At 44.5% G+C, this 24,821-nt stretch overlaps 1 protein-coding gene across 1 annotated transcript in view; it reads right to left on the minus strand.

Moving 5' to 3' along the window:
• KCNH5 (potassium voltage-gated channel subfamily H member 5) overlaps nt 1-24,821 on the minus strand; it is a 147,267-nt gene that overhangs the window by 4,787 nt on the left and 117,659 nt on the right. The window contains exon 10 of the mRNA XM_057378768.1: nt 23,034-23,230. Coding sequence (XP_057234751.1) covers nt 23,034-23,230 — 197 coding nt within the window. The remainder of the gene's footprint in view (nt 1-23,033; nt 23,231-24,821) is intronic.

Consider the following 24,821-nt stretch of genomic DNA (forward strand, 5'->3'; position numbering starts at 1 on the left):
ATTTTTCATGAGCTTGGATTYAATCCACTTCCACAGTGGTTTAAACTAAGCCAGAATAGCTAAAGTGGCTTTACACTTACAAATATTTACATAAAGACATAATTCTACTAATGTCCAATAACTATTACCAGCTATTTTTCTTTATAAATAAGAATGGAAAAACACCTCGTGCAATCTGACGTTCCTCAGCAAACTGGGAGAGGATTATTTTGAAATTTGAAATTGGATAACCCTTTTCAGAGAAGTCACATGGGTCTGCCCAAATACATGTCCCAGGAACAGGAACAGGAACACAAGCTCAAAAGAGTTAATCAGAAGAAGCTGAATTAAGTGTGCACACAGTTTATCTTGAGGAATAAAAAGCCACACTCCTGTCTCACACCAAGTTCTAAATTCATTAATGTGACAGACATTAAGTGTAGGACTTCATTTCCTTTACAGATCTGATTGTGAAAGACTGTTCCATCTGACACAAATTTTGTCCCATGGGACCAGGTTCCAGGGTTTTTCTCAGTGTATTTATTTTGGGAAGKAGSRRYARMRGWGRTGRTAWTTACTGAGCTGGCAAAAATKAAACAGAAATTRACTGATAGCCAGCCATGRGGGCTGAAATRCTTGAGYTATTTGTGAGGMAGGCACAGAGGAGACAAYAGCAATTTGAGATTTTCCATTTKATCTCAACCTCAGCYTCCTTTCCCTCCCTTCCATACCAARAGGTATTTTGAACTYAGTCYCTTCCAAARGGGRACCTTTCYAAAGGTACTGGCAATGAACACATCACTGCCAGAGCAGCTCCTGTGAGGTGTCAGCTCACATAACCAGCCCCAAAGCCAAGTGAGGATGAGGGCAAGAACAGTGAGGAGTCAGGGAGCTCAAGGCTGAGACACACATGCTGAATTAATAAGTAAAGTTCTGGCCTTTCCAGGTGCTTTGAAATGCATCCCGTGTCTGCTGCCTTTTTTTTGTACCAGTACTGTGAAAATCATYCCTCCATGACCTTGCTCTGTACAGGAGATCCACACAAAGATCCCTTAATAAGTGACTCCAAGGCAGGTACGTGAAGGGATTAAAGAACCAGTGAAAGTCTTGAAGAATTACAGTAAGTTCATAAAAAGTGGCAGGTGTTTGACCAGAGATCATCCTGTCCTGTGCCTGAACATCCCATGCTGTTGTTAAAGGCGTTCAGTGTGTGCCTGGTCCTCTCCACGGAGATTCAGAGAGGGACAGCGATGTCTCCAGAGGGCGAGCAGTTGTCATGGTGATGGATGCATGTGTGCTCAGAGGGATGGAGGGAGGGAGAGCCACACAAAACCATCAAAAAGCMAAGATTTTCACAGTGCCTGACAAACTCTGGGTGCCCAAACTGTGGCATCCCACAAACAGCACTGATGGGCAAGGAATGCTGGAGTCCTGCAGCAAGGGAAGCCCTGTCCTGGGAGGATCAGTTTGATTGAGCTCATCGGACATTTCTGCAGCACAAACACCACATTCAGTCCCCACAGCTACATCCATTCTATAACCCATGGATCACTCTCATAAAAGCACAGACCAGGCTGGTGTCAGTGCTGGYCACCTCTCAAAAGTTTGTGTCAGGGGTAAGTCTGCATCAATGTCTCGTGAAAGCCCCATTTCCCTTACATCTGGTTACACAAACCTCATGTATTTGACCAAATCCCTGTATTTTTGTCCCTATTTAATGCAGCAGCATCTCAGAAGGCATCTGAGATGAGTGGGATAAGAATCACAGAATCAGAAAATCCTTAAGGTTGGAATCAAGATCATCAGGTCTGAACTGGGTTGATGAATTTGGAGAAATAATGGGGCTCTTTTTAACCTGGACCCATCAGACAGCACAGATCCACAGCTGTTCTTGGAAACATTGCAGGACCAGGTGAGCTGGAGCTCTCCAAGTGATGGAGGCAGGATGTCAGGGAAGTGCACCCTTGCCTGGATCACACTGCAGAACTGGCAGCTCCTGTGCAGTTGGCTGAGACCCACCCAGCAGCTCCTTCACCACCTTTCAGATCCCACCAGAAGGGTTTAGACTGGTCCATCTCCTCCAGGAATATTTAATTGCCACAAAAATAGGGAATTAGTGTCCTTGTAAGGTGTGTTGCTCTTGGCACCCTTTTATATATGCCTTCTTTTTATCTTTTTGTTTTGTTTTGTTTTTGTGGAATAGGATAGCTGCCCTCCCTTGCCTCCTTGGCCTGAAATGACACCAGCTTAGCTGWAGCTGGCAAATGGATTTTAAAGTTTTGGGTGGTATAACCAATAYCCAATACTGCAATAACACAGATCTCATTTTCTTTGGAAATAATGCTACAAGGCTGTACAACAAAATTTTTTGTAAAGACATCTGCAAAAAAAAATGCTATTAATTTGCACATCTTGGAGTGCATTGTACAAAAGTAATTTACATTTTTGTCATGCTAATCTGGAAGACGGATTTGTGACGGATCCAGGATTTAGACACAGGATACCCCAGCACAGACAAGTGTGCTATTTCCTGCTCCTGAGAGAAAACCATAAAATACACCCGATTTTGAACAGGGTTCACCTACAAAGCCTCTGTCTGCATCTGAACTCACCCTCCAGGAGCCCTGCACAGCAGAGGGAGGGAAAAAAAAAAAAAAAAAAAAAAAMAAAAAAAAAAAACAAAAACTTGGAAGGTGTGAGTCATTTCACCTGCAGCTGGATGTTAAAGCAGGTCAGACAAGCTGTACCCTGAGATGCCTGATTGTCTCCTGTGCCTGTCGCCTGTGTGCAGAMATCCTCCACGGATGGTGGGTGTGGAGGATCCAAATCCCCACCTCTGGCAGTGCAAATGTCGGGGCGTGGTGCAGATGGTGTAAAAAGCTTCCTGTAAAGCTTTTCTCTGCATGTGTGTGTGTGTTCTCCACCCTCCATCTGATGATATTTTTATTTCCCCCCAGCATTTTGGGGTATGGACAGTTTATGGCTGGGGTGAATTCCCCACAGCGTCAGGGACCTTATAGTCCTTGCAGCCAGTCCTTACAGACAAACATTATTATTTTAAAAGCTGCAGAGAGAGAACCAGCCATGACTGCCCAGGAGATCCTGCCAGACTCTCCGTGAGAGCTGGTGAAAAAAAACCCCAGACATTTAGAGATTTTCCCTGCACAGAGCAATCAGATGAACCAACAGCAGGGAAATCAAAGCCACCCCTTCCCCCTTGTTCTCACAGCTCCCAGGAAAACCTTCCAGCAGGGGAATGGATCTGCCCTCCCCACAGCCWGTAGGAAACTGGAGACCACCTGAGATGTGTCTGTTCCTGCACAGCAAATCTCATTCCCCTCCCAGATGTTGTAGGGCAGATCCTGCTCCGATCACTCCCACTGCTGGCACCAAACTCTGCCAAACCCAGCAAACCCTTCCCATTGCCCTGATGGGCTCAGGGGGGTCTGGGATGCTTCATCCCTCAGGACTGGTCCCCTCCAGGAGCCTTTTGTTGCCAAAACAGGGCTTTTCTGGGATCCTCTTTTTTGATATTCTGGAAACTAGGCCAGTCAAGCCCAATTTCTGATGTATAACCCTTAGTGAAAAGGCTTGCTCCAAAACCAAAGTGTTTTTAAAATCTAGGCAGGTCCCAGAGAACATGACTCACTATTAATACTTGATGTTAAAATGCTTTTAAATCTTATTTTTCAGATTTTTTTTTTCAAGAAGCTCCCAAGACATTACTAATACCTGATGCTAAAATGTTTTTAAATCTTATTTTTCAGATATTATTTAAAAAAAAACCAAAGAAAACCTTCCATGGCACTAAAAAAAATCTTCCTTTTTTTTTGTTTACATGAATTAAAATGTGAATTTAGAAAGTTTAAATATAAATAAAATAAAAATAAAATAAAATTAAACTAAAATTGAAATAAAATAAAATAAAATAAAATAAAACTATAATAAAAAAGAAGGACTGGATCTACTCCTGAAAATCTCCATGAACTCTTGGCTTTATTAATCTGCACTTCGTGGATGCAGAGTAGATGGTTTGAAATGATGGCTTTATTGTTCTTCTGCTCTGTACACTCCACAGACAGCTCCACTTTGATGTGAAATTCAGCCTCAAAAACAAACTGCTTGAACAATCTTTTAATTGCTCTCCAGTAAATTCCCCTTAATCCTCCTGTCCCAGGAACTGTTTTGTGTTAAACCACTGCTCCATCTGCGTGTGAGAAAGGAATCGCTGTCCTTGGCTGTGCAGTGAAAATGACTGACTGCTGAGCAATTAGTTAATCTCCAGGATAGGGATGTTTCACTAAACAGCCTTTCATGCTGATTTTGGAGGAAAAGAAGATTTTTGTAGGTTAGTCTTCTGGCTGCTTGAAAGAAACAGTAAATAATAGCCTTTCTGCAAATTTCCACTGATCYTGACTTCACAGACAAGGTAGCATGCTACAGCAAAAGCTTCCTGCCAAGCACATTTTAATTTTGCTTTGGAGAAACTGTATTCACACACATTCTTTTTAAGCAACTACAGAATTGACTTGTAAAAGATGTGAAGATTTCCAATCCAAGTAAAAAAGTGATGTCGCTCCAAGGAAATGAGAATTATTTCCATCATGTTGAAAAAGCCCTTATAAGGGATATTTAATGGCATTTTATGAGCATGGAAGAGGTTCATTCTTTTATAATAAAGAACTTTGTCCCCCAAGTTGCTCATCTGAGGAAAAATCAGGACACGAAAGGAGGGAGAGACCCCTCAGAAGAGCACAACTGCCAGTAACTGATTTCCAAAGCCCAGAAACTCCATCATCTCTTTACTGCTTGCCCTGTGGTTTAGAAATTTATTACTGTRGGTCAGATTTTAATCTGGTTCCATTTCATGTTTGCAATCAATTCTCACAGCACCTGAGTACTCGTGCAGAGAGACATCTGTGCACACTGGCAGCCAATTAGGCTGATCTGCATTTGTGGAAAAGCATGAATATTAACAAGAAAGTGGTTGAGAGATTGACCCATCTACTTCATACATTGTCTGGATCTGAAGGCATCTTGATTTCATTTAAAACATGTCTGGATTGGTGAAGGAAGAGGAGAGAAGGAGGCAGAGATCCAAGTCTCATTTGTCACATTCCTGGAGCATCGTGGCCAAACCCACAGAGCACTAGGCTGGGATTCAGGGGGATGGATTATCCTGCTGGCCTGACCTTCAGCCAAATGGGAAGCTCTGCATAAATTACTCTGTCTCTTCATGTCTCCATCTCCTGCAGTGTAAGAGAGGGCAATAACACTGCCCTCATTTCCCCARTTAACTGGAAATCCCTCCATCACTGGTAACTATTTACAACCTAGAGACCAAAATCCACATCTGACAGCAGAGAGAGGTCACTGTGCTGGCCTGTTGCCAAAACTGAGGCAGTTCATTAAAAAAACAATCATTGAAAAAATGCACATAGGTGTTCTCAGGGTTTCAGCTSGAGATCCAGGGCCCAAGGTGCTGCTGCCTGAAGAGATTTAGGGCATTACACGGTGGATGTACAGTTCCACAGAAAATCCTGTCCTCATCCCCCGAGACATCAATCCCCCTACTGATTAAAGGTATTGACACCTACTGGAACCTGCTTTGCGAGGAAGGATCAGTCAGATCACTCAGCTCGAGTGATGGACACAGAGTGATGGATTTTTCAGATGGTGATTACATGTTCACCAAAGTGTGGGCTGAGCTAAGGAGTCAGATTTCCAAAAGAGATGCCAAAGCCTTTTCCTTCTTTGGCACAATGTACATATTTACACCAACCAAGAGAATGTTACCTGAGAGCAGCTCAGTCTCCTGAACCAGGAGCTCCTCTGTTCTTTCAGCCACTCAGGCCTGAGCTCCTTCTATCCAGAGGTGCCTCCGTCTTTTTGTATCCCAGGGGAAAACAAAATCATGGATTTCCTGTGGCTGCAGGTTCAGCTGCTGTCTCTCACGTCTGCTGGGCTCTGTTTTTCTGCCTGGAAGGGGATGCTGAAGGGCACAATGCACCTTTGGAAATGGGGGAGCTTTGCTACCATTTTTAAATGAGACTCTGGAACTGGAATAGATGATTTTTGCTGCTTTTTTTCCCTCCATATTTTCTGTTTCCAATAGATAATTTTTGCTGCCTTTTTCCCACTTTTTCCCTCCCTATTTTCTGTTTCCTTTGCTTTAACCAAACAGCAGAGCAGCCAGATTCAGAATGATTTCTCCAATACTATCCAAGTCAGCAAAATGCACCTTCCACRTACAAAATTATTTCAATCCATAAACAAGAAAGGCTACTTTATTTATGAATTTCTGATGGTTTTCAACCAGGGWCTGTTGCTGCTTGGCCTTGTTTGGGGTCAGTCCATTGCAGAGTGAATTATTGATCGGTGTGGCCTCAGAAGGGAGTGAACTGTGACCACGAACCAAACACTCTCTCCTGTGGGGCTCCTGTCACAGCTGGGAGCACAGAAGCCCAGATTGAGCCTCCTGATTCCTTTTCAGGACTCTAAATCCTACACTGAACTCAATAAAAAGACAAAATTGGACCAGGGAGCTGAAGTAATACATTGAATCAGAGTCTGATTTGTTTTCTGTACATAACACARAGTTGGTTAAACACGGGGAAATTGAGCAGAGAACAATTTGGGTGTGACTGCTGCAGTGTAACTCTTACCGAGCAGCGTCTCGTGGGGACCCCTGTTCCCTCTCACTGGTTAGGATTGTCCACTTTGGGATTTAAACTGTACTCCCTAACAAGTTTCCCATGCAAACAAGTTTAACCTGGACTGGCCACTGGGTGGGTGAGCAAACTGCTTGCAGATGTGCTCTTGAATGAAATTATTACATATTCACCTCTCCTTCCCCATTCTCTTTTCTTCCTTAYGGATGCAATCATTAGAGAGCAAAGGGGCAAGGGAGATATTTCTCCCATTTCTTTGTCTGGCATTAAATCAGAAAGAAGAGCAGATTTCTCTTGCTGGGATTTCTCTTTTTTTCCCCCATTTTGCAGATGTTTCTTTCTCTACATAGCACAGAAATCCTGCAAGAAGGGAAGCTGAGGTACTCACAGAGGAGCAAAGAGCAGCCATGCAGAAGGCTAAATATCCAAGTTCTGTAAACCCAAGACCTTTCACTGGATGWGGAGGAGAATCCCAGCAAAGACAGCCTCCACCCAGCCCAGCCAGACCATCTCATGACTTTCAGAGAACCCCAGTGATACAGAGATGGTGACACAGACACCTGGCACCATGACCATATGGCCACCATCAATCCTGCAGCACATCACCATGGGTACCCCAGGGCTCAGGGGCTGCAGGGAGCTTCCCAGGGCCTCCCAGCCCAGCTGAGGGGTGCTGTGCTCACTGCCAGACAGTGCCCCCTTTAACAGGACAGCTCCCAACTCCATCAGGCAGGCTGGGTCCAGGAAAACGTGTATCGATTGGCCGCTGGATCAATATCCGCTATTGGCAATGGTCTGATGAAATGTCAGCCAGCAGCTCTGCCAATTGATCCCAGCTCATCTGTGCTGCAGATGAGTTACTGCCTCTGCATTTCACTGGAGATGATTCAAAGAAGAAAACAGCCTTCACTTCACCCTGGATCTCCTGAGAGGGATCCGCTCCTGGGCAGGGAGAGGGAGAGGCAGTTCAAAGCCTGCAGATGACAGCAGGGTGATTTGAGCTCGGGGCAGACTGCAGAAATGGGGGAAAAGTGCCAAAAGACTTCACAGGCTGCTCTTCAGCAGCAGGAAATCAATCATCGATAATAATGTGCAGCACTAATCTAGCACTCCCCTCTCCCTGCACTGGAGGAAGWTGGATTTACGTAGCTGCCCCTTGTGCCAGAGGCCAGCACAGGGCACAGAGAGGTCATGCATCACTTGCCCAGGATCATTGAGCTGTTCAGTGCATGAGCTGGGGGGATGGAACCAAGGTTTCCAGCCCAGAGCCCCTATAGGAGGAAAATCCATACTGCAAAAAGATTAAACACCTAAATATATTTAYTAGAAGAAAAAGAAAATTATTAATATAATTATGACCTTTCTTTTCACCACTGTCCTGTCTGGCATGTAGAGATCTGGATTTGAAATAATTGAAAGGGCTCAGCTTTACTTGCAGTTAATTGCTGAAACTCAACCCAGGCCAGGACAACTTACTGCTGCTCAGGTTTATGTTAGAGGAGGGGTGAGGAGGGAGGCAGAACTTTTTCTGTTTACTTAGAGACAATTTTTATAAGCTTGTGATTTTATTCCAATGAAAAATATCAAAATCTTCATGTTTGGCYTCTGGCCAGCCCTGCTTGTGACAGACCCAGTGCTCCTGCATATCCCCAGTAAAAGCTGCACACACAACATGGGCACAGAGTATTTGCAGAATTTGCGTTTTCTTCTCCGTTTTTTTGCCTCTCACTGCTTTTTGCCTGAAGACTAAATGGTCTCACTAAATGCCTAAAAGAGTCTCTCCATTTACAAAGTAATACATCAGCAAAAGAATTGCAAATTGTTCCCCAAATGTACTACTCTCTCCTGTCTGSTCTAAGTGGAAATTTAAATTAATTGGAATCATTATGGCTTTCTTTTTTAACTTAAATATTACTGCACCAGACTATAAAGTGCCTGAAATTTAATCTAAAGTCTTCAGACCTGAAAAAGTGTTTTGCARCTGAAAGCTTGTTGATTTTTTTCCAGCTCTATCCACTGGTCCAATAAAAAATAACACTCATTGCTATCAGCCTCGCTTCTGACATTGAGAACATTCCACCTGGCTTTCAGAAATCTCGGTTTTGTATGGAATGTGCCACCAGCTACTCCGTTTGCTTCATCACTTTCAAGGTTTTGTTAATTTATTGAAAGACTTTTATAGCAGGAGCTTCAATTAAAACAATGCACTTCCATTGCCTTGCGGTGTAGAACACCATCAGTTTTGTTTGGAAGTCAGAAATGAAGAAATAATTTAAAAAAACCCAAATGGAAGGGACAATGGGCAGCCTCTGTACCTGGAACAGCCAAGACATCACCTTGTGTTAGAAAACAGAGGTAAAACATGCTGCTCAGTGACTGTCAGACATTGCTCATCTGAATCAGGGTAAAAGCAGAGACAGTTTAGTGGGGACAGTCACTGGCTCCAGGCTCAAACTGCCTCAAAAACATTCCAGTATTCCTGACTGGAGCAGATTTAGGCTGGTGGATGGGCAGTCATTTGTGCCTTTCCAATTTGCTTCTAGACCCCAGGCAAGGACCTGACCTTTTAAATGCCTGGGGGGCTAAAAGTGAGGGCATGCCTCTGCCACAGCCCAGGGAAGGACACCAGGACTCCTGCTGTCCCCAGCAGTGTCCCCATGCAGAAAGGCAGGATCCAAGAGGATGGGGCCAGGCTCTTCTCAGTGGTGCCAAGCAGAAACTSCTGCTGAAATTCCACCTGAACATGGGGAGGAATTGCTTTCCTGGGCAGGGACTCAGCTCTGGAATCAGTGCCCAGAGAGGGTGTGGGGTCTCCCTCACTGGGGATATTCCAGTGATGCCTTAGGATTTTTAGTTTCTRTATTTTCATGCATCTGTRTTCTTGTACTTCTCTAGTACAAYACTAAAACTACCRTTCTCCYATCTTTAGACAAAAYAATYCCTCTCTGAGCCTGAATGCAARGACAYCTCTCTGCCTCAGAGCCCCAAAATATGGAAACAGCAGCAAGTGGGGGGAGCAAGTTTGGGGTGGYTGACATCATCACCTGAAAAKATCATTGGAGAATTAAGACYCARTATRTTAAWAAGGCAGAACTTACAAAAGGTGAAGRTCTCGTGACTCAGGGCCCATTTTTGGGTGTAGCCTCAGGAGRAGGATTTTGTTKGCCCTAATGTAGCAGTAGGCCTGTYAGGCCTGKATTAAAGYTGTCTATTCTCATTCTCTTAAGTTTGTCTGGCCTCTGTTTCAGATTAGCCTGATTGATAAGGCATCACCAGAACCATCTGGACACAATCCTGTGCCCTGTGCTCAGGGACAGCCCAGCTGGAGAAGGGAGGTGGGATCAGATGATCCACTGAGGTACCTCCAACCYGAACCATCCTGGGATTCTCTGGTCGAGCTGCATTCAGAACTGCTCCCACCTGTCTGTTTGCAAGCCCAAAACTCGCACTGCACCACAGTTCTGTGCTCAGTCAGCCAAAATCACCTCAGTTATTCCCCTTCTTTACAGCCTGTGGCCATATCAGAGAAGACTCAACCTCCCTGGACCAAAGTCAGGACACTGCTGCCAGTGCTCACCCCCTTTCTGCAGATCTTTTGGACAAAACCCAAGCTCAAATGACCACTGACCAGAYCCCAGAACTCACCTTACCCATGGGATGCCTTGCAAATGAAGCCACAGGGATGCTGCCAGGGAGAATGGGCYGGGGCAATTCAGCAGCTCACATCTCTGCTTCTGAACTCACAGAAACATCACAAAACCCACTGGCAGTGTGACCTGGCAGTTCTCTTAATTTGAAATCAAGACTTGGAAAGGATTAATACCTCTGAAAGAAAGGGTCAGCCCGCTGCACAACAGATGTGAAATAACTCAGTTAAACCATCGGGAAATCCAAATTTGACAGGAAAAGAAGACCTAAAGGTTATTTAAACTTTTAGTATCTCCTTCATTTAACTCAAGAAAGCTTGGTGAAACAACTTTTTAAAGTATCCCTGGGATTCTTCAAGTGAAACTTTTCCCAGTTGGGAGCTCTCGGTTGGCAGTGTGTGATTAAAGAGTGCTGGCTCTTGGAACAACACCCTTTTAATTGCCTTTAATAAGGTGAACAGCCACTGCTTCAGTGGGGAGGAACTACTTGGGGAGAAAAGAAACAGAACCAAGACACAAGCATGCAAAACTTGAGAAGAAATATACTATGAAGAGGATGTGCTACTTTCCCCTAAAACTTCTCCATTTAGCTTGAAGTGGCTGGCATAGATCTGTCACTGAGGGTGCTTTTGCTCAAGAGACGGAAGGAATTAAAAGTTTTTTTTTAGAAGCATCTGTAATTGTCAGCAGAGCAGGGGCCTTCTACTCATGGCATAACCAAATTAAATCAATTTTCAGAGAGCAAAGACCCCGTTTAAATGATTTTGCTAATGTTCCCTCATACTTTGAACGTGCACCAGCGAAGAGCTCTGCCTTTCTGGGCCAGAAAGTCAAGGGAAATCACCCACAGTAAGGAAAGCCTGAAGGAGAAGCTGCTGAGCTTTCAACCACAGCATGGAAACACCACATCAGCCACGTGAAAATTCAGCGTGCTGTTCCCTGAAGCCACTTGTGCAGAGATGGAGTCAGCGGTGACAGCGATGACAGAGCCGCTCGGGGACAGCACCCCACGTGTCACACACCCCACGAGGATGAAGGGCTCTCCCTGTCCCCCCCAAAGGGAACACTGCAAGTTTTCCCAGCTCAGGAGCTGTGACTGAGGCCATTGGCAAGTGGTGGCTCTGCATTTATTCCTGCAGGAGGAAGAGGCAGTGCATGGTGGAGTTATGAGATGGCACAGACAGATCGTGTGGTGAAGAGCCATTTCCTTCCCATTTGCATGCTGGCTGMATTAAATCAATCCCTGGGTTTTCAKGGCCACGGGCTGAGGCTGTGAAGGGTTTTAATGATCTGACTGTATCCTGGCTGTGAGCATCATCCTATTGATACCCACCCTTCATCTGMTCTTGGGGAAAGCTCCTTCCATTTTTCTCATGTGCTTCTTGGTGACCTTCCCTCATATCTGTGTCACAGCCATGGCCTCTCTGCTAGCTGTGGATGCCTGTAAAGCTCACCAGCACTGGTTTTGTTCCCATCCACGTGCTGAGGCACTGACACAATTTTATTGTGGGGCTGAACCCTGCTGTTTTTGCAGCCTTCGCTTATCTCATTGCTCCAGACCTAAAAAAAATTTGTTTGTAATCCTCAGTATTGTATACTCTGGCAAATCTGCCTTTAAAAGTGACCAGAAATTACCTCCTCATGTAAAAATAGAGCCAATCCCTTCTTCCTGTCTAGGACTGGAAGAAAACCCTGTACCTGCACAAACAACAGGTCTTTGCAATCAATAACATTGACTATTCTGCATTTCCCTGTTTGTGGCCCTGCTTCACCYTGTTTACACAGTTTGTATTGCTTTCCACCACTCCCTGTGCACACACAATTAATGAAACACCAGCTGGTGCAGGATAAACACTGCTGCAGGGATGCAGAAAGACACTGCACACAAGTACAGATCTCCACCTTTCCATCTCAGATGCTGTGTTTGCCTCCCAGATGTCATGGGCTCAGAGACTCTGACTAAAGCATCTCCCTGTTTTTATCTGGTTTGATTCCTTTTTTTTTGATGTCTCAAAAATCCCACACAAGACACACCTTCAGTCCCCTTCTCCCAGGAGGTTGGCTCTCCTCAGTGGGGTTTACCAGTCAGATGCTGGGGGATGCCAACAAATGTGCACCTGTGTCTGATGTTGAGACCATGAAGGTGCTCAGAGGGCTGGASCACCTCACCTATGAGGACAGACAGAGAGGATTGGGCTTGCTCAACCTGGACACAGCTCCAGGGAGACACAACTGAGAGCCCTTTGCAGTATCCAAAGGAAAGAAAGCTGGAGAAGGACTTTTGACAAGGACACGGAGTAATAGGACAAGGGGAAATGGCTTTAAATTGCCAGAGGGCAGGTTTAGATTTGATTTAAGGAAGGAATTCTTCCCTGTGAGGGTGGCACAGGCACAGGTTGCCCGGAGAAGCTGTGGATGCCCCATTCCTGGGAGTGTCCAAGACCAGGCTGGATGGGGCTGTGAAAAGCCTGTTCCAGTGGAAGGGGTCCCTTCCCATGGCAGGGGGACTGGAATGATCTTTAAAATCAAACCAACCCAAACCATTCCCTGATTCTGTAATTCTGTGYTCCACCCATGGGGCAGGGCTGATCCACAGCATCTGCCCTCAAGGAGGCCAAGGAGGCTGAAGGAGGCTGTTGAGGGTTTTGAAAGCCCAGTCTCTGTCCCAGCAGGYTCCTTGCTGTCCCTGTTAGCAGCTGTCTGACACATTGGACTGAATTTGAGCCCAACTGGCCTGGCAGGAAGCTCTTCATGGGACACGTACTACAAAATTTCTGACAAATGCTTAAAAGTTACGGCTGATGGTTCACAGGGCTCAGCCAGGCATCTGCTTGGTACATTAATGCATGGCTGCACTGAGMTTGTGAATTATTATTCATGGACTTCTGTGGAACATCTTGAGGTTGTTGGCTGAGTCCTTCACTAAATGGGAACAGGGACAATTATTCACACATGAAAAACATGCATGATTCAGTTCATCCATTTGCATTTCTGGTGTAGCCTCCCGTGGCAGGATGGCTGRCACAGCCTGGGAGAAGGATGGTCATTCATAATTGAGCTGCTCTGGCCAACAACTGCTCCACTTAAAATTGGATTTGCCTCAGACACACRACGGAGATGGAAATTCACCACAATGGCACGGAGTCAAGGAAAGCAGAACTGGTGAAAACAGTGAAGTTAGACACAGAAATTAATTACTGAGATGACAGGATGCTTTGTTAAGGTCAGGGACATGGACAAGGAAGATTGGATGTCTGTGCAGTGAGAGGGAAGCAATGGGAACGAATGGAAAAGAAAATTTAATCATAATAAAAAGACTTCTTTTCACTTGACCAGTTAGAAATATCCTGATTAGAAATGGCTGCTCTTTGCTGCTGTCGTCTGCTGGTTGCTTAGGTCCCCATTTTCACATTTTTAAGGGAGTGTGAAGTGTTTTAGGCTCTAAGAAAAAGCCAGAGCCTGTTCCTGCAGTAACAGAAGTGCTGTTCATAATAAAAAAAAGAGGACAATGGACTGCTTCCAAAGGGATATGTACTCACGGAGAGYTAAGTCCCCCTGCTCTGGAAGTGCAGTGACTGATGGAAATTTAATACAGGAAACAGTATATAGAACATTTTTGGCAGCTGAGACAGCTTTGAAGAGAGCTAATAAAAAATCTGATACGCACCTAAAAGTCAGAGGGGAGGTCCCAAAGTTCAGAATATCAAAAGATCACTGACAGTTTAATTAATGGAGTTCAGAGAATCAGAGGCTTTTGTAAGTGCTCACACTGTGCTCCTTTTTTTAACAGCAGCTTACAATTGAAAACTGTATTATGGTTTTGTTATCTTCAGGAAGGGGAACAAATTAAGAGCAAGGGCTGTAAACATTGAGAAGCAGAAATATGAGAAAAAAATCCATGAATTAATAATATATATTCCTTCCTAAATGCACAAAATATTTTTGCCTTTCAGCAATTTGCTCAGAAGTGCAATAATAGGGGACTTGGCTTATTTCAGATATCTCCCAGAATGTCCCTGTCCCTCCTGACAGCTGTGCCCACCTCTGGCATATATTTAAGCATCTCTTAAATTTGCTCCTCCAGACTTTTCTTTGCATGGGACCTGAACCGAGCCAGCTTGCTAATCACAGCCACTGGCAGACAATTAAAAAAGGCAGAATCAATCAGGATTCATTAAGCTGGAAGTGACAGGCCGGGTTTTATTTTTGACTAAAACTAGTGGGATTCATGCTAACTTCCCTACAAAGTTCCTCCTGCACTTTGTTTACAATTTAATACTTTTCTACGTGCTCTGTAGAAAGCATCTCCAAAATACCACTGCAAATAAGGTAAATCTAGGATTTGCAGGACTGCAATGATTTTTATGTGCTGAACCAGCACATTTGGGTATTATTGTATTTGTGAAGTGTGAGCTGAAAAATAATAGATTAATGGGTTTATACTTGCACAGAAAAGAAAGGCCTTACGTAGGGAGTTTTATTTAGCTTTAGAGAGGCTATTTATTTATTTATTTATTTGTTCATTTGAGGAGCCTTTCTGTTCAAGTCAAGGCCGAAACCTGTTCGGAGAGGGCAGGGGAGGAATAAATAAAATCAGTGCTACCTCCACTGCAAAACTGCTGTGAAATCATTCCTGATTATTTCTAAGGGGGTCAAAATGGATCTGATTTTGGGCAGAACCAGACAACTCCTGCTTGGGTGAATGCCAAAGCTCTGCTGTGCCTTGTGAAGCCCATGGGGATCCCATGACATGATCCCAATGAACAGGCACAAGTTCTCTTTCCCCAGCCATGGCTTTGGGTGTGTTTCTGCCTGTGTTCCCAGTCTGGCAGAAGAGAGGTTTAGTGAGTGAGAAGTCTGGGGTAGAAGCTCATTTTATCCCTTCAAGTCATACTGTGCTGCTGCTAAAATGTCTGRTGTTCAGCTCTAGGAAGCAGTGACAGAATTAATCATCTCAGCTTTTTAACATTTCCCCCTTTTCTTGTGGTTATCATGCTGAAAAAAATTGTAGATCTACCTAGGAATTAGGCTCAGCAGCCCATGTGAGAAGAAATCCATTGCTCTGGACTAATTGCTTGCAGGGGTGTGAGGTAAAACATCACACCTCTGTCCCCACTTTCTGTGCAAATCCTGCCTGCTGGTAAAAGCTTTCTTAACTGGAAATCAAAAATGAAATTGCAATGTTCCTTCCCATTGCACCATGCATATTCCCTCCCCTTCCTTTGCAGTGGGAAGAGATTAAAAGCATCAATTTTAATCAATGAGGGGAGGTAAACACGAAATGTTTATTTTTTTTAATATTTACAAGATTAAAAATAGCAAACCTTTTGATTTGTTGTTTTTTTTTTGGTTTTTTTTTTATTAGCAGTCATGTCCTGTGCAAGCAATGCTGCCTTGAACTGGTATTAGAGAGCCTGTAGAACTGATTTCAATGTCAACTAAGGGAAATACCTTAATTATGACAGCTTTCTAAACAAGAAMACTACTAATTCACAAAAAGCTCAAGGGGTGCTCGCACCTTTCACTGGGGTAAAGCAGCTGAGTGCCTTTGGGATCAGCTGCTGAGTCTCTGTGTGCAGAAAGCAGCACCTCAGCACACAGGATTTATTTATTTCTGCAGCCAGGCAATGYTGTTCAAAGACCCTTGAATGAGAAGTATGTTGAATTACCTTGAATTTCTCTATAAAGACCAGCAGACAATCTACATAAAATGATCTTTTGATTTAGATTTAGACAGGGAAGTTACACATACAGGAGAAAAATAACTCTACCTCTGGCCAAAGGACTATCAGAATTGGGTCCARTCCTGCTTTTAACAGAGCTCTTGTCTCTTGTTCCTATAGAAGCATGGTCAGGATGTCTGAGGAAGGTATTTAACTCAGAGATTATATCCAGAATAGAATATTGGCCTGCTGGTTTCCTGGGGGATTAATGTGGCTCTGAAACACCAGTAAAGATGGTAGTGCATGGSCTGATCCCTACATCTGCCTGCAGCCTGAAGGCAAAATGTGCTAATCCAGACTGTGCTGGAATCCACAGCACCCGAGACCTTCTAAAGATCCCACGGGATATACAAAGCCCTGGGGTTTAGGTGAGTACTGAAACACTCACTGAGATACAGGAGAGGAGAGGGAGAGGATTAATTCAGTGGGAAGAGATCTATAACCATCATCTAATTCAATTGCCTGACCATTTCAGGGCTGACCAAAAGTTRCAGCWTGAGGTTAAGGGCAATGTCCAAATGCMCCTTAAACACTGATGGACTGAGGGCATCGACCTCTAGGAAGCCTCTTCCAATGTCTGACCACCCTCTCAGTGAAGAAAAGCTTCCTMATGTCCAGTGTAAACCTTCCCTGGAGCAGCTCTGAGCCATCTGTCCCGTCACTGCATCCCAGGGAGAGGAGATCAGCACTCCTCTCTCTCCCCTTCCCCTCCTCAAGCAGCTGCACAGAGAAATGAGGACATCCCTCAGCCTCCTCTGCTCCAAACCAGACCTGCCCAAAGTGCTCAGCTGCTCCTCACAGACCACTCCTTCCATCTCTTTCTCCTGCTTTTCTGAAATCTGAATACATTTCACACTTATCACCAAGTTCTGCGCTCAGCCACAGCCAAAAGAGAGAGAAACCCACTGAGCTTCCCCTGTGCCTGCAGGGAGGGGGTTCAGAGGTGCCACTGCAGCTCATTTCCCACTGTCACTGTGACCTCAGGAGCGCCCAGAAGGGATGAGTGTCCAGGAGATGATGAAGGGCTGAAATGAGAGGGGAAGGATTGAGGGAAAGGAGAAGAGTCCAGCCCAGAGCTACCCAAGGGGGACAGCAAACCCACAGCAGCTCCTGCAGCGCTCTCTGTCCCCCATCTGCCCCACACTGTCTGGACTCAAAACTGCTGCAGCTCTCCCTTCCAATCCCTGTGCTGCTCTTCCACCTTGCAAAGCCACASACAGCCCTCCAAGGACTCAATTCCTTGGTCTGAATACCTTGAACTCCAATCCCCAGGTCCCTGGAGAGGGCAAAGGCATGAAGAATTGCTCAGGGGAGCAGGAGATGGGAAGGAAGAGCTGCAGRAAAAGCTCTCACCTCAGATCTGTAATTCCCACTTGGAAAGATCGTGGGGCTCTCAAGGGCAGAAGGTTGAGGATGGGCTGTGTTGGGCTGTCTGTAATCACACAAATACACAAGGATTTGCTCCATTATCTGTACTGAYAAATTCCTCACATGGGTTTGGTCCAGATCCCTGAGCAGTTTCTCAAGAARTTTCCAGCCCAGGACCACCAATGAGCAATTTGGACAAGGTCACTTTGTCTGAAGGCTTGGACTGGGCTCTTCTCACTGCAGCACATTTAACATACAAATCTAGACACCATCAGAGGTGGCATTCAATATAAATAAACAAAACAGGCCTTTAGAAAACACTGCAATTGAATATTAACATATCTGGAGAGAGCTGTGAACGCAATAAAGCCAAGCAATAAAAATCTTCAAAAATTGTCCAAAGTGAAAGTCTTTTCAAGCATAATGGCAGCTGCAAAGTCTGCAGAGATGTGAACAAAATAAAACCAAATTGATTTTTGAGGTTATAACTTATTTGCTTGGTAATCACGCTGAAGAGTCACTATAGGAATTCATTTTCTGGGACAACATAGTCATRTAAAAGAAGAAAAAAACCAGACAAATAAAGACCAGAGAGGGAGAGAAAAGGCCTGAGATGAGGATGATGATCTGACCCCTTTCCATGTAAGCAAGTCACTCCCCACGAGTGAGGGGGACTGAATGTGAGCACCAGCTGGTGAAGTGCAAACAGCTCTGAACTAAGCTCCTGCAATTGTGAATGGCTTAATTTAGAGCTCAAAACCTGTGAAAGTCCCCAGGGTCACCAGAACACAGGTGACCTTCAGGGCAAGGGCTGACACACCGAGAAATGCTGCTTCTGGCATTGCTTCTGCATCAGGACACTCACTAATAAAGCTCACCATTGGAAGGGTTTCGAAAATGAAAATAGGGATCAGGAATGAACCTTGGACAACCTTCCCTTTTAGGGCACGTGAACGCAGAATTCAACTTCAAATACAGCTTTTGTAAGAACCACATGACACAGAAATGACGAGTGATTCAGTCCAACAAAGAAACCACATGTGATGCATTAAAACCTCGAGCAAGAAGAGGAAGGCAATTTAAAAAGAAATTATTCTAATCTGAGGGGAAAAAAGGAAAATAAGACGTGTGTGTTAATACAGCCTGATGGCCTCACCTGCTACAAAGCCCCAGAGACTCAGAGTGCTGGAGGTATTAGATAACATCTCTTGCTCATAGTGTTGTCCCTGGCTTTGAGAGCATTGTAGGGAAAAGGACGGAGCCTCCCCAAATGGGATTTCGCTGCCTTAAAGGCCCTCGTTTCTCTTCAAATCTCCTTGGCTCACTCTCAGCACACCTTCCAGGAGCAAATACATCAGAGGTCTGCCATGAACAGTTCCATGAACAGTTGTTCTCCTCCCCGGCTGCTCCCGACTCCTTCCTGTAACASAGCTCACCCTGCCCACGGCAGGAAACAGCAGGATGTGACTTTGTGCCTTAAAAGCTGAGGGTGAAACTTTTGCTGTCCTGGAGCACAGGAGAATTTTAGCTGTGATTTCAGGAGGGACAAGACTTCAGGATTTTCYCTGCACTTGCATAGGCTGTGATGGGATTGCAGTTCAGCAAAGGTGGTACATTAGCTGGTGCAAATGGAAGCAATGATGAGAAAAGGAAAAAAAAAAACCTCGAAACAAAATATGGCTGGAGCGGGGGACATATGGAGGTAGGGCAGCACTTTTCCAGGACAAACATCCCTGTTCTGGATCCTGGAGAGAAGCACAACACGGCACAGGAGGAATGCAGGAATGAGGTCAAAAAGTGGGCATGGACCAYAGCAGGGGATGAAGACCACCCAACACCGTCAAAGCCCTCCAACCCAGTTCCAGGAAGGTCTGGAAGAACTGATTGTACATGATTACTAACTTGCATAGAAAACTAGAAATTTATCTGCAGGGTGGGTAAAACCTATCTATAAACAGGTACCCCCTCAAAGCCTGGCCATGTGTGCAGCCCACAGCCCTGGACACCCCATCTGGAACGATGCTGCCGCCAAGACTTCTGATCTCTCTTGCTTGCCTTCCTTTCTTCCTTCTGTCCTTCCTTCTGTCCTTCCATCCTTCCTTCTTCTCCCTTTCTCTTCTCTCCTTCTTCCCTTTCTTCTCTCCTTTTTCTCTTCCCTTTCATCCCACTCTTTCACCCCAAACCCACTGCTGTGTGCTTACAAGAGGAGATCAGGGACTAATGTACAAAGATTTCCATGCCTATTATGTCATTTACTAATGAAATTTCCCAACCCTTTGCAGACCCYCTGACTTTYGTTGTTCCTTTTGACCYAATATTTGCMYCTTGYCTGCTCACTGCCCTGTAAGGCTGGGATGCCACAAAKCCTCCTAAAAATCAGTCATGATTCCCCTACTCAGGCCAAGCTCCATGGCTCAAGCTTTCAGAGACCCCCCTCCAGCTGTGTGAAATCTTGAGARGCATTTAATGAATTAGATATTATTAATATTCACTTCCAGCATCAGAAGGCAGTAATTAACTCTTTGAAGACTCATCCCAAACCCTGCTTTATTACTCAATCCTCAGAGGCAGCTATGTAATCTCACTGTGATTTTAARGAATATCTTTCCAGAATAATTATTTTCCTTGTTTGAATTGAAAAAAAAAAAATAGTTCAAAGTCCTGGTTCTGCCTTGGAGTGTGTGCATTAGTGATGTCAGACATGCTGTAAAGATTTCAGAGCACGAAACATGGTATCTGCAATACTTTTGCTGAGCAGATGCCTTAAGGAGGTCATTCAACAYGCCAGGCTCTAAATGCTATTTTGGAGTGAGAAAACATTATTTTCCCACTTCAACAAGACTTTCGCTTCCCTGTCACATGGAAATAACCTTTTGTGCTCGGTACTATTATTAATTTATTAGCCTTTTGAAAAGCTAAATGTTTTGCAGTCTGTGGACCACAACAAAGTGATGGCCGAGGCACAGGGCAGCACAAACACATTGTGTGTGCATCCAAATCCATGGATGTGTGTTTCAAAGAGCAGACCTGGTGCAAGAACACTTCTGCCTGCACATTTCTGACAGTGAGAGCAGGCATCCCCTTGTGCACAAAACCCCAAGGAGCGTATTTATAATGAAATGTCAAACCTTGTGAGTGATGACTGTGTAGAAAAAGCGCTAAGTATATATTTCTATTGAAATCAATTAAAGGAGACAATGATTTTCCTTCCATTTAGACTTCATGATGCCAGCACAAGCTGCTACAGCACAGTGCAGCTGTCACTGCCTGAACAATCTCTGCTCACCTGATGGASCTGCCCTGGATGGCACCGATTTTCCTCGGGGATGAACTCACCACCCAACGCTTCCCCAACAGGGAATCACGTCTCTTTCCAGCAGACAGGAGGGCTGAAACAATCCCCTGAATAACTTTATGTAACAGGACTTAGGTTGTGTCCCCGGTGTTGAATGTAGCATGATCTGTTTTGCGCCCAGGAACAAAACACAGAATTTCTGCAGAGCAGGCTCTAGCTCAGCACATCTGAGTGCAACGCCAGGCTGCTTCCAAAATAGTTATTGACTCAAACTGCAGGGGATCAGTGCAGCTCATCTGATGAACCTGAGGTATTTATAAATTAGTGATCATGGACTCTGTGAAAATCAGAAGGGGATGGTTTGCCTATCCCAGACCAGGTGCTGAAGGGGGCCAGATGATTTTCTGCGATAGGAACCACTCCTCACAGGCTATCAAGGTCGCTACTTTGGACATCATCACCCAGCTTTTAATGAAATGAACTCCACTCTGCATGTCCTACACTAACATGACCTTCCCTTGGCTCTTCATCCACTCTCTYGTGCTGCCCACACTTTCCCCCAACCAGCATTTCCTTTCCTTCTGCAAAATCTAACATTTCTTTAGGAATGTTATTCCCTTCTCACTTGGAGTCACTGCCCCCATGTCAAAGTCTGTGTACCTGACACTGAGCTAAAGGGCTCTACTGGGAACTTGAGTTCCATGAATTTTTCCACCTGAGTGATTCCCTATGCCAGGGCCCTGCAGGGAAACCAATCTTCCTTTAAAAAAAAGGGTGTGAGAGAGAAGAAAATCAACAACAACTCAGCCAGGAGGCCACTCCCCATATGCATCCCCAGCCTAGAGTGCTGAACTCCAGCACACTGCCCTGTCAGGAACAGAAACATCAGTGTTTTTCCCAGGGAGCCAGCTGTAGTGACAGGTTCACGGTTTTAAGAAGGAAAGAATACATTTTGGTACAATGTATGTGGCATTATCTTGTCCCATGAAATCACCATCAGCGATGCCTGAGCAGAGCTGTCATCRCAGGGCTGTAGCTGGTGAGCTGAGGATGCTGAACTCAAGGCTTGGAGCATTTCTTATCAACAGAGAAGTGATAAGCCAGAAGCCCCAAACCAGCCTTTCAAGCCCCAAAGCCCTCCTTCAGGTCTGAAGAGGAGCTAAAAACCTCCCAGGCAGAGGTAAGCTGACAAACTGGAACCAAACCTGATTATAACTCAGCTCCTTCAGGCTCCAGCACAGACAGACAGAGGGGCACTGGAATCCCATTGCATCTGCTTCTTGCCAGGGGAATTTTGTGCCATACTTGGGGTATTAACATGAGGGATTCACTGAAAAAAATGAAACCTCCTCAGAAAGCAGCATATGATGCTCCAGTGGCTGGAGAGAAACTAGACTTACAAAAGTAAAATTCAAAGTTATGTTGAACCCCTGCTACTGCAGAGGCCAAAATTGTCTTGTGAGATCTGAGGTAGCCTTGGTACATTATCAGGTGAGATGCCCAAGGTGCAGCTGCAGGAAAACGTGTTTCAGCAGCCAGAGGATCACAGTTAATGCTCAGTAATCTATAAATCATTGTTATGAGATTTCTCTATGCAAATGAAATTTATATAACCCTCATCCATCGTAAAAAAAAAATCCATAAAGATGAAATTTTGCAGCCGCAATGCGAATTAAAGGATCCCTTAACCTGTTTTCAAGATACGTCTTTATAGCTAATTAATTTTAAGATGGAGTGTTCTTTGAAAGAACTAATGGATAGTGAGCATTGCTGATTGATTATAAAATGAGCAGGAGGGTTTAAGAAGTGAGCTGTGAATGTAAAATCACTCCCAAGCTTTATTAACCTTGCCATATTAAAATTCTAGACTATGCAGCTGAGAGAAGCAGGTATTAATACAGTACCTTTGATGAGTGTGTTTTATTTATTTAACATCAATAAATTTCTCTTAGTTGGTCTGTGCCATGGAGATCCATMAGACCTGTCCTCTGCACTGTATCTTAGAGTGGAATCTAGAGGAATTTGAGGAATCCAGAATCTGGATTCTATAAAATATAACTTCATAAATTTATGCAACGGGGGCTAAAAAAACCAACCAAACAAAAACCAGCAACCACGAAGAAAAGGAAAATAAACACAATTCATAGGTCATCCTGCTAGGGCTGCTCTCCAGAGCTGCAAATCTACAGGTAACTTTTACTGAGCCATCATTACAAACAGCCACAGCGTTTATGGGAAGGCAGCTCAGTCCTGAAAACACCAGGAGCCAACRCAGCATTGTTAAACACCACAAACCCCTGCAGGGGAGTGCGTTTTCCTGGTGCTAGAAAAGGGAATGCTGCTGTCTTACCCTCTTCCTCAGGTTGCAGGTGAGTGTCAGGTTCCTGGAGAAGGAGTTGGCGAACGCTGTGTAGAAATCCAGCACTTTGAGCAAAGCYTCCCGTTTAATTATATGCAAATCGCAGTAGGTCAGCGCCCGGACGTTGGCRCACGCGTGGGCCAGGCTGGTCTCCTTCCAGAAGATGTCACCAAACACGTCACCTTTACCTGGAAAACAGCAGGATGGGTTTGTTAAAAGGTATTTTCATGACCTGTCCTATGCTTCCAATTACCCCAAAATAATAAGCTCCCAGCTGCAAAAATTAACGARGGTGAAAGTTTTAAAAGTAGCTGAGGTACTTGAGCATCCTTAGCAGTAGCCCCAGGTTTTTAAGGTATTTATAGATTGCTCTGTGAAGTGTCACCAAGCATGAGAGCCAGATTGTAAAGGTCTCCCTGAAGCTGAAGATACGAGTAATGGATTTTTCAAAGGCTAAAGAATATAATGAGCACTTAGCTAATGTTCAGGTGATTGAATATTTCAGGTGTCTGCTCCCAAGTGATTTAGGAGTCCTGCTCTTGCAGAAACCCTCTGACATCTGGGTTCCTTCACCCTCATGGCTCTACATGGCTCTTCCAAGGTCCAAGGACAGCATTTTAAAGGATTCTTTAACATTTTTAATTTGGTGTCAGTGGCAACMCACCCAAAACCTCACTGAGACTTTTGATCTTTAAATAACCACCTCTAAATCTTAAACACATCCAGAAGTACATCCAGATCTAAACCCAAATTCATCCATTTAAGYAGAGGCTTAGCCTTAAGTCTGTATTTCAATGTTTGCTGAGTAAGAGAGGGCTTGACACCTTAGACACCTAAATATAAAATATTTACGTATAAATGCCTTCATCCAGAGGGGAAAATTACACCTGAAGGCTACTTCTGCACTGGCAGGCAGTGTAGAACATCTGACTGAGGACTTGGGACTAGCTGCAGCCCAGTCCCATGGGCAGAAAAGCTCCAGGGGCTGGAAGTACTCTGACATGTTCCTTTTCCTATTCCATTTTCTCAATTTCATTTCCTCTGCAAGGAAACCACACCTCCCCACATCCACACACCAAAGCAGGACAAGAGGATGAGAACCCCAGACTCCAAACCACACTTCTGACCCAAGCACACTGGAGATGCACTTTCAGGTTTGGACCCTCTTGTTCTGAGCAGGGGCAGTGACTAAAAGCACATTGAAACATTGAAAATCTGCCTCTTGCTGCCTGGCCATGGGCTGGGCAAGGGCCACGGGGTTTGGTTTGCGGCTCACACCTCAAATCCTGAAGCAGAAATCGTGGTACAAAGGGTATCTTTTGTTTCAGACCCTCAGAGATACCCCAGCTCTTTATTTTAGCAGTTATTAAAASGGAACTAAAATCAGTCAGTGGATATTGATTTCAGGTACCTAAGCAGCCCCTCGGTGAAGGTTAGGGATGTTATAGTTTTGGCATAAAAAAGGTAATACATTTTCATATTTCCTCTTTTAAGAACTTTCAACATTTCCATTTCAACTCTATTTTGGGAACACAGTCCAGCAGAGTAATTTATCCARCCTCATTACTTTTGGGGGTCAGAAGGTCTATTTCTCTATTTCTCTGTTTCCATTTCTGCTTTAGGAATTGTATCCAGTAAAAAAAATCTAACATTTCTCAGGCAGAGTGAAATAAAATAAAATGTGCAAGTCCTTATCTTCCCTTCTCTGTTTTTATTTCCTAACAAATATCTCCATAACAGAATCATCCCTTAGAAAGACTATAACTGCATCTCGTTGAA

The sequence above is a fragment of the Malurus melanocephalus genome, unplaced genomic scaffold (genome assembly GCF_030028575.1).
Source record: "Malurus melanocephalus ecotype Western Australia unplaced genomic scaffold, MMel_1.1 scaffold_373, whole genome shotgun sequence".
NCBI classification, from domain to species: Eukaryota; Metazoa; Chordata; class Aves; order Passeriformes; family Maluridae; genus Malurus; species Malurus melanocephalus.